Below are 17,486 nucleotides of genomic sequence, written 5' to 3'. Positions count from 1 at the left end.
TCATATCTTAAGCAGTCAGGTCCCTGAACCTCTGGGACTTCACTGGTGACCTCTCTCTGGAGTAAAAACCTAATGATCTTTCCTAACATTCTCTGGAGCTGTTTTTAATATTGGTGTTACTTTTACTATCTTCTAATTTTGTACCATCACAGATTTAATCAGTAAGCTACATATTCTAAGAAATAGTTCAGAAGTTTCATATTTGAGTTCCATTAGGACTCATGAATAGAAGTACCATCTGATTCTAGTATTTATATATTAGTAGTTGGTTTATTGATTTTTCTAGAACCACTTGTGCTGAGACTTCAGTTTGAAAGACTCTTTTGTGTTCTTCATAAAGTATGTGTGGTACATCCACAGAGAATCCAACAGTTCCTACCAATTTTCTGCTATATGTGAAACTAGATGCTTTTACACTTTGTCCAGCAACCAACTTTACAAAAGCATTGAAAGATTTACAGTGTGATGTTTTAAAATTATTTATTTTGGGTTTTTATGCACATGGTATACAGCTCAAAAAACTGTAAGTCTTGTTTATTGTGATTTTGCATTTGCCCAGAGTTTGTTCTTTACATATTCTTCATCTGGAGACAACTTCAGCTTCTTATTTTCCAAAGGATTCTGTCCTGTTTGTCTCTCTTCACAGATTCTTCTGATATTTCTGGAATTTTTTCCACACTATTTAGTAGCACTTTTTGAAAGTAGGCAGTGGATTTCATTACTTACTTAGTACTGATTTTTGAAAGTGGGCAGTGGATTTCTTGTCCTTTTACTGCTTCTGCAAGTTTAATGAATCCTTGGGAATTGTTGATGAGTGGTGCTTTGATAGTAACATTTCAAATTAGGTCTTACAGACTACTCTGGACGAAGACAGGAGTTGCTTCTCCTCTCATGTGTTTGCTGACTGCTTTGTCTATTACCTAGTCACCTATGTAGTCTGAAATTTTAATTTAAGAGTAATTCATTAGCTTATATATTTTCTAAATATACTTGGAAGATGCAGTGATGGAAATTCCCTTTATTTTGGTGTTTTTTTCCCTTTTATTAAAAGCAGCACTTTTATTCTTACTTAGTAGCCATGTTACCTTTATTGTTATGGTTTTAGTCAGGTCGTTCACCAAGGGTGTTTTTTTTGGTTGTTTAATTACAGAATTATATACCACTGGTTTTTCTTGATAGAGTTAGTTTGTTTATTTATGTGTTTGTTTGGGCTTTATTGAAAAAAGGTATGTATCATCACCTTCTCTATGATTCTTGCATTATGTTTGCTGATTGTAATTCCACCAAGTTTCCAGATATTATCTGGATATATTAAAGTTTGTCATTTCAATTCCCCAGCCTCAGCTATGCACCCTCTTGAACTGAATATTCTTCTTTACCTTCTGATTTTTCATTAGTACTTTCTATAGAGTTCAGATAGTGTGTTTTTATTTCCAATATCCAACCCTTCTTTCATTCTGTTAGTATATAGATCATCCTTAGTTTTTTGAGCTTCTAATGAATGAAAACTCAACTTCCTGATGCCATTTTCTGTGCTATTATTTAAGGTTTTGCCTCTCTGGTTCCCTGCTCAGTACTGAGAGGAGTTAAGAGAATGCTGCTGTTAGATGCTCATATTTAATCTCCAGTAACACAGCCTGAATCTTGTGTCTGCACCTTCTCTTTCCTCTGCGCCATGTTGTTACAGCTCTTCAAGCTCCACACCAGCAGTTTGTCTTCAACATGTGCTTAGAAATTATTATTTACACTTAATGATTTCACCAGGGAGGCAAGTCACCATGCAGTCTTTTCTAGCTGAAGTATACTCAGACCCAGCTAACTGCTAACTGTGTGCATGCTAACTGAATGACAGTGTTGTCTGACTCTTTAAACCAAAATAAATAATGGTTAAAAGACTGATTTAGAGCCCCTTGTGATGTGATTTATTTGTAAACAAATATCAGGCTGTCTTCTAGGTCTGTGTTACTACTGCTTTTATGTTGATTTTTTGATAAAAAAACTGATTGCAAAGGACTATAACCGTTGGTTCTCTTGCTTCAGTGCCACTTATGTGATCCAACTTCCTGAAAAAGTCTGCCTATAGTAATTTCACTCACAGGTGTTATATCTATCTTTCCTCAAGATGAGACATTTGCTTTTAAATATATTTTTATTTACATTATTATACAATAGAGGACAAATGTGCATTTCATATGAGAAAATGGAAGATATCAATTAGCACTGAATGACCTCTGAAAAATGTTGGTGAAAAACACATACATAAATTATTTGATATAAGAAAGGTTGTTTCTGGTAGAGAAATTGTAAATAGAAGAAAACTTTAGCAACAAGTTTCCAACATATTTCAATATCTAGTATTTACATACTTAGACTTCAGATTTACAAGGGATTTGAGCAAGGAGTCTTCTGCCTGTTTCTGCCTTCATGTCCCAACATGGGTCTATACAGTGATGTTACACACACTAGTTAAAAAAGTTTCAATTTCAGGAGTGTGAAGCAAATGGGCTCATGCAGTAAAATCCAGGCAGACTGTAATGTCAGAAAGAATCACAGCTGCTATAGAGTGAATTGTGGTTCTGGAGCTTGGCTGCAGCTTTTAACTGCAGACTAAAGTCAACTTATTTTAAACTCATCATAAAAGTTCATGGTTTGTGCTTCTTTACAAATGATTTGTATTTCTCAGTGTATGTAATGTGATTCATTCAATATAAATCCAGTACTAGACTGCTAGTTCCCCATTTAATTATATAAACTGAGTTATGTTATCTTGACAATACCTGTTGTAATTGAGTAAACAATTTCTGACTCTAATTTGCTTTCAGTTTGTCTTTGAAGAATAATTTACAGTCTCATCCACATGGATTGCAGTTTGCCAGGGTTATGTAGTCCTAACTAGTCATGATTTCTGCATTAAAACATAGTGTACACCCCCAAGTTCAAACTTCTTCATTTGCCCTACCATGGGATAGATAACTTGGATCTGAGATATCCTAAATTCTCCAGTCTGTGGTTTGCAGTCCTTCTAACCCATTCAGCAGGAGCAGATTTATGAACAGGAACACTACAAGCCTTCACCAAGCCTGAGACCAAGAGATCAGTGAAGGAATTTAACAATTATCTCTTTGTTCCTAGAAGTATTTGGGGATTAAAATTCTTAACAAAAAAAAAAAGATACAAAAAAACTGATCCTAATACTCAAGTTGTCCTCCCTCTCTCCAGAAACTGAAGTTCCCTTGGACCCAAGGAGTGCCTTTTTCCCATTTTTTGTGGTTTTACTCTCACTTCAGAGCAGCATTGCTTTTTATTGTCTCCTTCACTTTCCACCACTTTTTAGGAAAACCCCAGTTTTGTATCACTGCCTATTCCCACCACACTGAAATAAAAAAAAGGAAACCTCAAATATAGATCCTTTTGGGTGAAGTACCTACAAGGTGACTTGTTCCAAGTTGATAGTCAAATGTGCAGTCTTGATATTGCTTCATTCACATGTGTTAGATTTTTCCTCCAAGCAGAACAGCTGTGTGGAACACATTGCTAAAGATAGTTTGGGTAAAATTATGTGCTTACCTCAAACTACTGAATAATAATAACTTTCATGCTGAACAGTTTTGGTTTTATGCAGATATACTCCACACTATCACAGTATATTTGGCATACTAAATGGTATTTTTACAATTGTTTAAATTGCTAAGATGATTGTTTATACTATTAATCTCAATTAATCAAGCAACACAAGACTTTTAACAATACTTCTAGAGAAATATGGCATCATTATTTGCTTTGCATGTTCCTCATCTTGCAGATTAGATTTTGAGCTGCATAAGTCTATGGAACGTTCCTTCAAATATATTATTCTTTTCCCTCAGAAGGTTTCTTAGTTACCTTAGTTAAATTTCTCTTAGAGGTTAAAGTGAACAGATAGAATATGATACTCAGGTTAACAAAGTTTTGGCAATGTTAAGAAGTTTAGATAGAACAAAGGTTAACTGTTGGCTGTGTATCTTGGTGATTGTCCCAGTATCATCTGTATTTCTGCCTGTTACTCTGCTATGAAGATCAAATACACAATGACACTAGTATTCCTCAACTAAATCTTGTCATTGCACTGGTTTGTGGTATTTTTGGGTTTGCTCTGGTTTTTTTTTTTTTTTTTTTTGAGAATGTGGGAAAGATTTCCCAATCTACAAGAATGAATCCAGATTTGTGAAAAACATTCTGTCTAAAAGGCTTATATGAAAAACAGATAATTTTAGAGAAGTTTGGACGTTTTTAGAAGTACAAAAATTAGAACCTGAGTTTTGAAATACCCTGGATAGTGTTGTTACAGACATCATGCTCTGAAGTCAGGATAATGTTTATAGACTTTATTTAGAAACAAGATGAATCATTTTAGTAATGATATAAAGGTGTCATAATAAATCAGCAGAATGGTCCACCTGGGCCTTTAAAATCTGTGGCATATGCTGTCCTTGCTTATATCAGGTCAGTTTATAGCAGAAGACCAAGTCAGCAAGTTAAGGAGAGCAGCACAAAGGTTTAGTAATTAGAGACTGCATTTTGGGAGGGTTACTGGTAAGAGACAAGATTGGCACGATACTGGACCATATTAGAATTGCTAGAATAAACATTATTTAATTTCACTTTTTTCATGTCCTCAAAACCAAAGTAGAGCTGCCAGTAGTATTTTGTGCTCCCTGTGAATCAGTATCCTCTGATCTGTCCTACCCAAGGAATCATTATTTTCTGTCAGCACAAGTGTACAAATGGTGGAGTTGTGCCTGTGTAGAAAGAATATATAAAGGTGTTCTTATCTCCATCTTGACACATACTTGAGGGCCTCAGAACCCTCATTTTCTATGGGGAACTTGACCATATCAGTAAAGCAGAATTTTAGTCTTTAAAACCTAACTAATATATTGTGCAACATTACCTTGTAATGTATTTCTTAGATTTTGTTGTTCTGTGGAATTACTGTGGATATAGTTATAATTATGTGTGAAAGCAAACAGCAATTTATTTATTAACAATAGATAATCCTTGTTTCTAAAGACTATTATTATTATTGTAATATTTGTTCTGTTCTTGTTTTTTTGTTGTTGTTTTTGTTTTTCCTTAACTCACATGCCTTTTATTTAGGTTGATATTAGAGTTGCAAATAAATAACTGCTTATTTTGCCATTTTACTTTTCAGCTTCTAGTAAAACATGGTGGAGATTTGTTTGCAGAAAATGAAAATAAAGATACCCCATGTGACTGTGCAGAGAAACAGCACCACAAAGAGCTGGCTCTTAACCTGGAATCTCGAATGGTATTTTCACGTGATCCTGAAGCTGAGAGCATTGAAGCTGAGTATGCTGCTTTAGACAAAAAAGAGGTCAGAGGATACTTTAAATCTGAAGTATTTTGCACATTTATACTTGTAGCAGTTACATTGTGGCACAAGTCTGCAAGTGTTTCAGTAGGTACTGTACTTTGTATTTATAAACAGTTTTAGCACAGCTCTGTGTAGTTTTCAAGTTAAGCTCTGAGAAGATAACAAATGCATTGTCAAAAGAAACAGAAATTATATTAATATCTTAATTATGTGGACTGTCTTGCAGGCTGTGAGGCTGGAAGAGATACAGTGAGGCCAGTAAACTCAAAAACAGTTTCTCTAAACCAAACATTATTTAATTTTTTTTATTTCTTAAGATGCCTTTTTGTCTCAAAAATTAGGACAAAATAAATTCTGAAAAGGAGAAGATCTGTGGAATAGAGTCGGTAAACTTTTCCTGGACTAAGACTGGGTTGAATGTTACAAAATCACTCAAAATTGACTAGTGCAGGACTTCAACATTGTGCATTTACTTGCTTGTTTTATGACATGATGCCTGAAGCTACTGCATACCAGATTTTGTATGAAAAACAGGTAATAACAAGTGGTATTACTTCCAAGTAAATTTTTGAAAGAGAGAGACAATTCACAGACAAAAAATTGGCTTGAAGTTTGTTATGCCTTACAGGCAACTGTGATTCCATAAAGATAATTTAAAAGACCAAAAAGATTCTGAGTATAAGTTTCCTCCCCATTCATGATCAGATTTTAGGTAACTAAAATTCTAAATCAGAATACATAGATCGATTATATGATTCAGTAAATATCACAAATTAATTCTGTTTAAATTCAAGGACAATAGATTTCTCTAGGGTTACTCCCTTCAGAAATAGCTTAGCTTGGCTTTTTACTAGCTGGGCCCACGTATGACCTAATGATGTTTAAAAGAAAATACTTTAGTAGGCTTAGATCACATTAACTGTTCCCCTGAAAAATGCCACTCGTTGTCACTTTTATTTGAGAGTAAGGAAGTCCTTGTAGTGTCCATTTAATTTTTTGACCATTTTTCTTGGATAAATTCAAATATAAACAGTGTTAATTAGATAGTTTATTCCTAGATGAGACATTTAGAGACGAGGTTTAATGTATTTAATATATTGAAATAGCAAATGTAATTAACTCATTTTAATGTCTCTGAATATTTCCATGTAGAGGCATCCAAACTGTAAGAAGATAGTTTGAACTTACATTCTCTCTTGGCAGAAACATTTCAAAAGGCTGCAGCAGTTTCTTGCCACAATTGCAGTTTGCTACTCCTCTGGTTATGCAAGTAGAACTATTTGGAAGGTTATTGTTTCAGCTGGATCATAGCTATGTTTTGGCTTAAAAGAAGAAAAAAGTTCCAAGAGTGGTAATATATAACTGTATTATTTAAGCTGAATAATTGTTATCGTCATACTTATACCAGGGGTTTGCTGGCATATACACCAGCACAGGTAAGAAGACAAGGAACTTACAGATATGGGTGGGACAAATCAAGAGCCACTTGAATATGCTTTTCTGTAAGAGAAGACGTTGGCTCATACCTGTGTAAGGTAGATGCTGAGCAAAACCAGCTGCAAGACTTGATACAAGGGACTGTACAGTTGTCTATCTCGCATACCAGGGCCGCTTTCCCACGTGTTCTAAATGTTCACAAGCCAAAAAATGTCAGCCTGCAATTTGGCACTCCTATTGATGACCTTGAGAATTTACATAGAGCAGTTCTGTCTTCACATCCTCCCTGCTGATTTTCTCCCCCTTTCTTTATGACTTTCCAGTGGGATAATTTCTCTAACATCTTGTTTATCTCTAAGAGAGCAAGTGCTGGCACAAGGGAGATGCCAAGAGCATGTAGCCAGAAGTTAATCTTTCAATCCTAGCCCTCAGAGTGGCTAAAATCAATTGAAAAAACAGCCGTAGAAAGAGTTGCACTGAGCTGCAATCCAAATGGCCGCATGTCCTCATCCTCCAGGTCGGTATACAAATGTCTGGGATGGGCAGTGACAGCTGCACTTACTGCTGCCTATGGTGATGCCTCTGTCAAAACCCCCATAGCACAGATGCTTCACCAAAATTGCCTCTCAAGGATGATCCTTTACTTTTTTTTCTCTCAGTTTCATTTTTATATATTATTAAACACTGAGGGACGGAGTGTACAAGATGCTTGTTTAGCATCGCATTCAGCTTGTAATTGTTGCCATTCAACATCCTTCCAAAACAGAAAATATTCATTCATGAATAATTAAAAAACTTTGAACACTACGAAATGCATTTTCAAAGGAACTGCATCTTTTGAATGAAGGTTACAGGAAAATATAAAATATTTGAAAACCACGAATAGGATTTCTTCCTAGGCAGAACAGCTAAATGGGCTTAACTCCAGTGTTTAAGATCTGCACAGTAGTATCTGGAATGATAGTACCCAATACCTCCTCTTCAGAGCCTGCCATGTTTACAGGAGAACACAATTCTTTTTTTCTTGTTTTTTTTTGCTCTTTGTTGAGTAATCTCAAAAAAATCTTTGATGTATAAAATCTAAATCTATCTTTTAAATCCAATTGAAGATAAATCTATCTTTTAAATCTTTTAGATCCAGTTCTGTATTTTCACAATGTAATCACAATGACATTAAGTGATTGTTCTTAAGCCGGTAATATAGATTTTGGTTGTTCTTTCACACAGTCTTTTACATTGTGATTTGTTGTAGCATGAGAGCATATTTGTCTTGGTGCTGTATCCCTGGGAATCTTCAGACTGAAAGGGTTCTTCCTTTCAATTAAATCATGTAATGTTTTAAATTTGCATGAGAAGTGCCTGGGAATGAGCAGTACCTCAGAGCAGATCATCCACAACAGTTTTGGCTCTCAGTCAGACACAATGAAATCCCTTATCCAACAGCAAAATATATAATTTATTCATTTCTTTTACATATGCTCTACTGAATACTGAAGAAATACACTGATAGTGAATGTATCACAGATTTACTGAGTGTATAAAATTTGAATGATTTTTTCAAATCCTGAATTGATGTCATATAAATATATAAGTAATATAAATACCATAAGTACAAAGAGTTATCTTAAATTATTCAAATTTATTTTATCTCAACCGATAGAGAATGGTTTATGAAGTGAGAGAAGGGGACCACATTTAGTTAAGATACATGTAGTGTCAATATACATATAGTGCATATAATTCTACTTGAATGAGTTAAATGGAGAATAAATAATTTTTAATATATTACTCCATTAACTGCACAACTCCATCCTTCCATAAAGAAGGATGTTTACATGAAGTGTTTTGTCACCATTTAATTGACAAAGCGTTAGCAAGAATGTAGCAAAGAGTTACTTTACCCCTGTCTATTTTAATGGTGCTTTAAAAGTGAAGAAAGTAATAATAGCTTGAAATGAACTGTTAAAATAATCAGCTTACATACTGAAAGTACTTTCAGGAGAAGAAAAAGGTATAATTTATGATATCTAAACATTAGTAGTAGAACTGGAGAAGAAAAAAAGGGCTTTTGAAATGCAGAAGTGTTGGTATCTGTTTTGAGAAGCTCAGCAGTGTATTAAAGTAGTAACTCCTATAGTATATTTCAAAATCATTATATATACTTAAATTATGCTAATATTGAATGTCTTTTTCACAGCAAATGTCAATAAAGAGTTCCTCCATAAATGACCATTAAAGGAGCCAAGCATCATAAACTGTAGTCAAAATCCTTTCTAGCACATGGCATTGCAGAGATAAGTCATTAGTGTTCAAAGTAGTTAAAAATAAACCTCTCTGATTTTACATCCTGGATGTACAAACTCATAGCTAAAGACTGTATCATTACAAATCTCTACAAGACTGTCTTGTACACATTATGTTTTTAAGGTTAATTGTATAAAGTATTCACTCTGGAATTTTCAGATTAACCTCCTTAATAGTGCTAGCCTAAAATTTCTTTCAGCTTCTTCTGTGGGGCTCTGATGTTTCAAACACATTCTTAGGGAATGTTTCCCTTATACTTAAAAAGATAAAATTAGGATTCTTAAAATCTGAAGATCCAAAACTCCCTTCTGGGTTGTGTGGAATGCTCCATTTGAGGTAATATAGTAGTCTGTTACTCAAGGGGAGATACTTGACAGTGGTTGACCTAGAACCAGTCAATTAAATATAATTCTGAACATGTCTGCATTTCAGGATAAAATAACAGGTCCTAAAATATGCTTATATGTTGCAAATTTAACAAAAAAGATATTTTTTCTTGTGATGTGTATGGTCTTCAAGAATTGAGTGCTGTTGTGCTGACACAGCTGATTGCTTTACAATTGCAATTCAGATGGAGTTCAGATTCAGTCATGACCATTCTGCTTCTGTTTCTTTGCTGTATATACAGCACAATTATAATCATTCTGGCACACAGTTGTTTCTATCCCTGTCACTCTGAAATGTTTTTTAAAAAAATATCTCTTTTGTAATAAGTTAAGAAGGTCAGTCAAGTTCCAGCATGATGTTAATCCAAGTGGCCCAGATTTATTTCAGTGCAAGCCATTAACGTTCAGCTTGTCCTTTACTGAGTTATGCATCATCAGCACTGGAAGGACATAGAGAAACTGCCCAAACTTACAGGTCAGGACACTTGCAGGTCATTTCTCTTCTGCTTTGCTTGTTTTCTCAATAAGAACAGAGGCCCAATGCAGATCTGTGGAACATTACTCTTGCTGATGGCAAAGTTTCTAGTAGGGAGAAGCACCTGTTTATTTCACTGATTAGCTAACAGAAGTATTTGTGTGAGTCAGTCATAAGTTTTAGATGCATTGTGGAGTTAATTATGATGTCTGGAACACAAGAAGAAAGATACATTTTTTGAATAGGTGTCTCAAAAGAGCAAATCAGTTAGCAACCCAGGGTATCCATTATCTCCATCACTTCTGCCTTCTGCTTGTTATCCTTAAAGGGGACAGTAGAATTTTACTTAGATTGTAACCTTTCGAGGACAGAACCAGTCTTTTGCTTTCTGGCTATGTATGCATGCATACATTTGTGTCCTTACAATCTAGCATGGAGAGTCCTGGACTATGGTCTACATAAAACCAAAATATAGATAGTAAATAATAATGCATGGTCTTAACTGTCATTATTTGTCATCACTGCTGCTGTGTCCTTCCATCTCCAAATTGCTGAAGACAATTGCCCTTTGGTGCCCAGGTTCCTGACTAGTTCTGAGCATGTAACACATTATGTCAAATGTTTTAAATATATTGTTAGCTACCCTTTAAGTAAATAAAACCAGTGCATGAAAGAATAATGGTTTTTACATATCCTTTCTGTATTCATTCTCTTTGCAGACCCTCCCACATTTTTTTTTTTTTTTTTTTCTCTTTCTACCTATGGAAAATTTTCTCTGTGCGACACTAACAAAGACATTATTTGCTGTCATAGTCTTTCTTAGTTTTAAAAATGAGTCTGCAAACATATGTGTGTATGTCTGCTCTCTTGGTTGGAACTAATTCAGAATCCTAAATTACTTCTTTTTTGTCTTTCTGATTTGAGTTTTAATGTTGTAACTAGGGGATAGATGTCCAGATCAAGAAGGCAGCTGGATGATCTGCTCTCTGTAGGGCTATGAGAATTGGATGTTGTTTCTCGAAAACTGTTTTGATATTTCCATGTACAATATATCCCCAGCCCTGGAGATGTCCAAAAGCCATCTGGACATCATCCTGGGCAGCTGGCCCTGATTGAGGAGGAATGCTGGAACAAATGACATTTGAAGGTCTCTTTCAACCTCAACCTTAATAGTATTTCTACAAACATCTAATTGAATGTTTCATCTGTCCTACTGGGGGTGGACTTTGTTTCTGAAAGGGTGGCTATTGCCTCAGAAGATCCAGATACTGGATTCTGTTCACAAACCTCTCACTGTCTAATGCCTCAATGTATCCCCTGCAGACCAATTCAGAGTTAACGGGTCTCAACGTGTAGAGTCAGTGAATGCAATGTATGATAACCTGTCCTTTGTCTGGCTCTTCTCTAAATTCATAGTTCAAATCTACTTGTGCATTCTCATACCTCTTCCACAATACCTGAGGCCTAATCACTGAATCAAAGTTCATCTAGATTCTGTGAAAATCTAGCTTGTTTTTGGGAGACAGTCAATGTTAGGATAGCTTATAATTTGAAGATGGCTTCCTGCTATAATGGAGAACTTTAGAGTTCTCCATTATACCTGGAAGAAATGCTTTTAGATTTTGGAAGTTTACAAAATCATACTGTAAATATAACAAAATTACATTGTTTCCATGTAGCTTTGCATGATCATTGGTGTGCACGGTGAATAAATTTTGTTCCATACTGCCTTGCAGCTGAGATGGTAATAGTAATCAGTAATAGTGCTTTGAATGCTTTCTTTTTAATACTGTATTAGAGAATAACTTGAAACTATTAGACATAAATTATCTTTCTTCATCTTCTTCAAGCCATATGAGGGGCTAAGACTCCAAGACCTGCGAAGGCTTAAGGACATGCTGATCGTGGAATCTGCTGACATGCTCCAAGCCCCGCTCTTTACTGCAGAAGCTCTACTTCGGGCACATGGTAATCCCAAACCTTAAAGTCTAAATAAACTGCTTTCAGCAAATGCAAAACCACAGTTTTATGTTTGCACTTTATTTCCAAGGAAAAGAGAAGTAATGGTTAATAGCAGGAAACAGACCACACAGTACTTCAGAAAGAAGTACAGCTGCAGTATGTCAAAAACATTGAGGCAGACGGGGAAGCTGATAGAAAAGTGATTCAAACTAGGAATTATAATGGAAGACAGTTTAACTTCAGCAGTGTGGAAAAACAGAAACACCCTCTTTTGGTGAGAGAGACACAGGAGTAAAACTTACATAGTTTTTTTGTCAAAAAAGTAAAATTCATCAAACCTATTTTTGTCTGACTGTTGGTTTTCTGCCACTATGTATTTGTGTATAAAACCAGATCAACATTTTAAAATTTATTTTTTATTGCAATAAAAGCAGTCTGACCATTGTAATAAGTGGTTGGAAATTGCCTTGGGTTTAAATTATATGAGTGTATGTCCTTTGGAGGATTTTTTGTAGTTACACTTTGTATACAGGGTATGCTTTTCCATGTGCATATCTGTAACTAGTTTATTTTCACTGAAATAAGCCTGTATTCTTTTTCAAGTTAAGCTGGGGTTGTCAGAAAGGGAATATACTGGATTCAGTGTGTTTTCTTCAGACAAAAGTATCTCTGAAACTCGGTGTAAGCTTTAGGCTTTGACTGAATGATTCACAACTTATGCTTACTGAAGCATCTGCATTGTTACTTTATGCCAAAGGAACTACTCAGGCAGTTAATGGTTTGCATGCTCATCACTGTGTTGCTGGATTAGGCTTTCATACCCTATTATTTTTGTGTTCTCCTTGTTAAAGTCAGTGGGAGAGAGAAAAGTGAAATAGAAAGACATTATTTTAAACCCACAGCTTTTGGTACACTTTAATGAGGAGTTGTGGTACCTGAAATTCATCTCTTTTACATTATTTTCCATAGCTGGTATTTGTGTTCCTTTTAACATTGAGTTAAGTAACCAGTATGATAATATTTAAGGCACAGTCCTTGCATATATATATATATATATAATTATGTTGATTCTTTGTTTAATTCTTACATTATATTTATAATATGTGCAATATTTGAATGCTATGTTGTATTCCCAGAATAGTCTTAGTAAGGCTAAAAATTATAAATATTTGACTGCATAGTCTTCATAACCTGTGCAGATATTTGGAAGAGGAAAATTGTTCAAATTGTTCAAACTCTCAGCTCAGTCTGCAATTAGTTGAAAATCAGTGAGGTTGATGTAAATGGTGAAGTGTCCACCAACATCTAGCAAGCAGGAATTGAAAATTGAGAAGAAATCAGTCTGTGTTGGAAAGGTCATTCTACTGATGTTGCCTTAGTGATGTTCTGGTAACTTAATGCAATTGGCCAGTGCTCAGAAAGAAGCACAGACAATTAGCAAGTCATGAGAAAATCAACTATTTTGTCTGTAGCTGTATTGATTCAGCTTAGTAAAGGAAATAACTCAGGTGTTTACAGAGGTTTAGAGAATAAACATCAAATGAGAAATTGTAATGTTTTTGCATTAAATTTTGAAATTCACAGAGGAATAATGTGAAATCTTGGTTTAATTCACACAAGGTATGAAAAGCATGTTTTAAATTCTTGGAAAGATCATACTTATATAATGTTTAATAGTGTACAGGTGTATAATACTTAATCCACCAGACTTTGCTTTCTTTTATTGTATAACTATATCAAGTTATTGACACAGACACTAAGAGAGTATTTTCCTTTTTTTCTTTTATTTGAGACAGAAGTATGTAGTATTAAAGCCAAGATTAGAAAAAATATTATTGTGGCAGTCATGAAAGCTTTACAGTTTTTCTACAAGTGTATTTTTAACATTGTTTCTCTTCTAATTCAGTATACAGCAATGGATTTCAGGATAAAAACAGGCAATTCAACAAATATACCTTGTATTTTACTAAAATTCATAAGTTAGTAAAGAGAACAAAGTGGATCTATTTAGTGATATCTCTTAGTCCTTACCTATTTTAAAGATACAGTACAACAGAGAAAGTCAAGAAAATTTCTAGCAAATTTTATCTGTATCTTAACATCAGTCAGCCCGCTCTGAAAGGTTATAAACTCAGGGTAGTATGAAAAAATGCTGATAAAATTTGTAAGTTTTGATGTGTAAGTGTGTGGATCCATATCTTTAAACAAATGAAATTAAACTAACCCGTGATATGTTTTAGCTTAGATAAGTAAGGAACTGATCAATAAATCACTTGCAGCTCAAATAGTTTTTTTTTTACAGAGGCAATACTTTTACTATGTATTGCTTAGAACACATCTTTTTTTTCTCAGCACTAATACAGGATAGGAGAACTATCTTTTCCTTATAAAAATAAAATTAAATAAAAATAAAACATCTTCTGGTTAATAACATTGATGTTTCTTTGAGAGTACGCAGCACTTCAAAAAATCCCCAAACTTTAGTTATTTAAAGCAGTAGGAAAAAATTGGGAAATTTCTAACAGTTTATGAAATTCAAATTTGTCAGATCTGTGTGTAGCGTTGATGAGTTTAGATTAAAATCTGTATAGGAATTTGATAGATTTATACTTAAATGAGAACTTTCAAGTATTTTGGGTAGAAAAAACCTGCAATTCTGAAGATATCTTTAGTATTAATCTTAAGAATCAGAAACAGAATGCATTTCAAACAATTATATTATATATTGTTTCACTAGTTGTTTTTTGTATATAAATAGGCAGTGTTAATTATGAATAAAAATAAAGTATTCACTAACAAGTGCAGAATAAAATGTAGTGAGAATATATGAAATTTTCTTTGTTCTTAGGTGGATTCCCACCCCCCCCCCCCTCCCCCAGAAACACATTTATAGGTATATATATATATAAAGACTGGGAATTCATTAAATCACAAATCTTTTTGTAATCTTAGTATTTTTCCTGTATATCCTGGCTTCATTAAAAAAATAAAAAAAAACAACCCCAAAAAACCAAAAAAACCCACAACATAAAATTGAATCCATATTAAACAATTTTTTTTTTTTAATAGAAAGAAAAAATAATGAAAATTCATTGGTGTGAGGGTTGGTCTATTTTCATCTGTCTGTGATAGTACAGTTCTGGTTTTCAGCTGAGTCTTCTAGCTACTACAACTGCTGTAAATAAATAACAAAAATATGTTAAGACATATTACAGGGAAAGGAGATGTTTGTGATGCAGTTATTTACAAAAATGCATTGCATTACAAATTATCTTGGCGTGTGTTCTCTGAAATGGAATGTCTGAAGTTCCATTCGATTACACTTCATTATAGTTATTTATTTAATTTTTTTTTTGTTTAGTGTTCTTTTGAGGATGCAGTTACAAAATACATTTTAAACATTGTCAGTTGCATAATTTCCTGTATCTCTATATTTCTCGAAGACTGGGACAGGGAGAAGTTACTGGAAGCCTGGATGTGTAACCCGGAGCACTGCTGCCAGCGTTCCGGGGTTCAGATGCCAACGCCCCCTCCAAGCGGGTACAACGCGTGGGACACGCTCCCGTCCCCACGGACCCCACGCACCACTCGCTCTTCCATCACTTCCCCTGATGAAATCAGCCCCTCACCAGGAGACATGGAGACAGCTGTGGTAAATTTATAAATAGATCTTAAACCAGCAGGGCAAAACAGCTGATTTCTAAACGCAATACACCTGTGTAGACAGGGCAGCTGCCAAAAATACCTTTGTGAAAGTATAAAGTGTTTCTCTTTCCAAAAGTGAAAAAGCAGAGAAACAGAGAAACACTTCTCTGTTGAGAAGTTGACACCTTAAACATTCTATATGATAAAACGGTTCAGCATCTGGCAAATGGAAACCATTCTGTTTTTACCTTGGCTGTCATTCACAAACTCTCATTTTAGACAGCTACAGTCACATCAGTGCATTTGGCTCTTTTGAACTTTTCATCTCATCCCTATCAAGATGTTCACTTTTATTGTATCCATTTCCCTGAATGTACGCAGTTCTGTGAACCCTGCCTTTTGAAAATTTTTTCTTTAGAAATCAAAATTGTCTTTGTCTGCATTTTGAAATGTCAGCCCACTAGTGTACTGTAAGCTTATAATTACTTTTACTATGTGTGGGCTGCTTCAAGCAGTTTACAAAGCTATTGCAAATTTGAAATATGAAAGCGCCTTTCATTAAAATCAGTGTGGCTCTTTTGGAAGACAGAGTTCTCTTTTTAATAATCCACAGCTGCAGCATTATAAAACTATTGCTCCATGATCTAAGCATTTTCTTAGAATATTACGTGCAGTCTTTCAGATGGATAATCGCAAAATCTCATATTAAAATTAAACCACATAGAAATATTTTATTTCTTTAATTGTAAAATGCTGTAAAATGCTCTATAGAAGGTATATTGTTATTGTACATTTATTTCCAATAGCAGTTAAATATGGTCTGCGAATAATTCCTAATTAAAATGTTGAACAGGAGATTATATATCCTCAGTTTTACATTGTGTGTTTTGTTTTTCATTGATGGTCTATAAGCCAGGAATGCAGGTGTGGATAATGATTGCCATTATAGATCTAGTGTGTCTCAATCCAGGTCCAGAGTTACACATTTAATGTTCCTGTTTGTTTAAGAATCTTATCTGAACTACCAAATCTCATTTTGCCAGGAAAATGAAAACTAAAAGGAATAGATAAAATAAAGCTACAAGGTATAAGGCTCCTTTACATGTTTTGCATTTGCATCTTATTTTATAAATAGTTCTAGTAAACATTTTTATTTGATGTTTTAACTTGGGTCTTCATTAAATTCCTTACTTTAAAGATACATTTTGAACAAAATTCACAGCTCATATAAATTTAATAGAAGTTATTTTTAATGCATTTTCAACTTCTAAAATATTTATTTTTGGCAAGATAATAAGTTTAAATGAATGAAGGAACAATACATATCTTCACTGAGTTTAACACTTAAAAGGCCATTATTTTTTTGTTTGATTTCGTTTTGGCTGTAATGTAAGTGCTTTTAAAGTCACATACCACAGGCTAACTTTCTGAAGCTGTCCTATGTGTATATAATACCTAATGCATTCGAAGTTGAAATACATTTTCATGGTGTCTTTGTTTCAATGAAAAGAAAAATCATTTTTTATTTCTTGAAGAGCATTAGTATTTATTTCCACACATAACTAGTGAGTATTTTCACACATAAGCAGTGAGTATTTTCATCCCTACTCTTTGACTCTATCAGAGTAAGGGTCTCAGTATTCAGTGTTATTTTTTCTTTAGTGCCTTCTTCTGTAAAATTCAGCAATTATATCTTATAGTGGGGTATTTGTAGTGTAACTTATTCTTCATTTTGATCAAAAACCTCTATTTTAAAAAATTATATATATGTAGGTTATTACTTAAAGTATTTTCTGCCACTGCTGTGCACTCAAACTGCTCCACCTTGATTTAGACCTGAGTGTGTGAGATGCTAAACATTTCCTGTAGCCTCTGTCATCTCCAAACTCATTTCTGGCTGTGT

General features: G+C 34.2%; 1 protein-coding gene across 6 annotated transcripts in view; it reads left to right on the top strand.

The window, feature by feature from the left end:
* Window positions 1-17,486, top strand: part of ANKIB1 (ankyrin repeat and IBR domain containing 1) — an 87,713-nt gene that overhangs the window by 46,319 nt on the left and 23,908 nt on the right. For all 6 annotated transcript variants that reach the window (XM_021551681.3, XM_021551677.3, XM_021551682.3 and 3 more), the window contains exons 4-6: window positions 5,192-5,374; window positions 11,827-11,944; window positions 15,382-15,590. In XM_021551681.3, the coding sequence (XP_021407356.2) occupies window positions 5,192-5,374; window positions 11,827-11,944; window positions 15,382-15,590 (510 nt within the window). The remainder of the gene's footprint in view (window positions 1-5,191; window positions 5,375-11,826; window positions 11,945-15,381; window positions 15,591-17,486) is intronic.

The sequence above is a fragment of the Lonchura striata genome, chromosome 1 (genome assembly GCF_046129695.1).
Source record: "Lonchura striata isolate bLonStr1 chromosome 1, bLonStr1.mat, whole genome shotgun sequence".
Lineage (NCBI taxonomy): Eukaryota > Metazoa > Chordata > Aves > Passeriformes > Estrildidae > Lonchura > Lonchura striata.
Note: the sequence above shows the minus strand (reverse complement) of the source record. Positions and strands in the feature narration are given on the sequence as shown.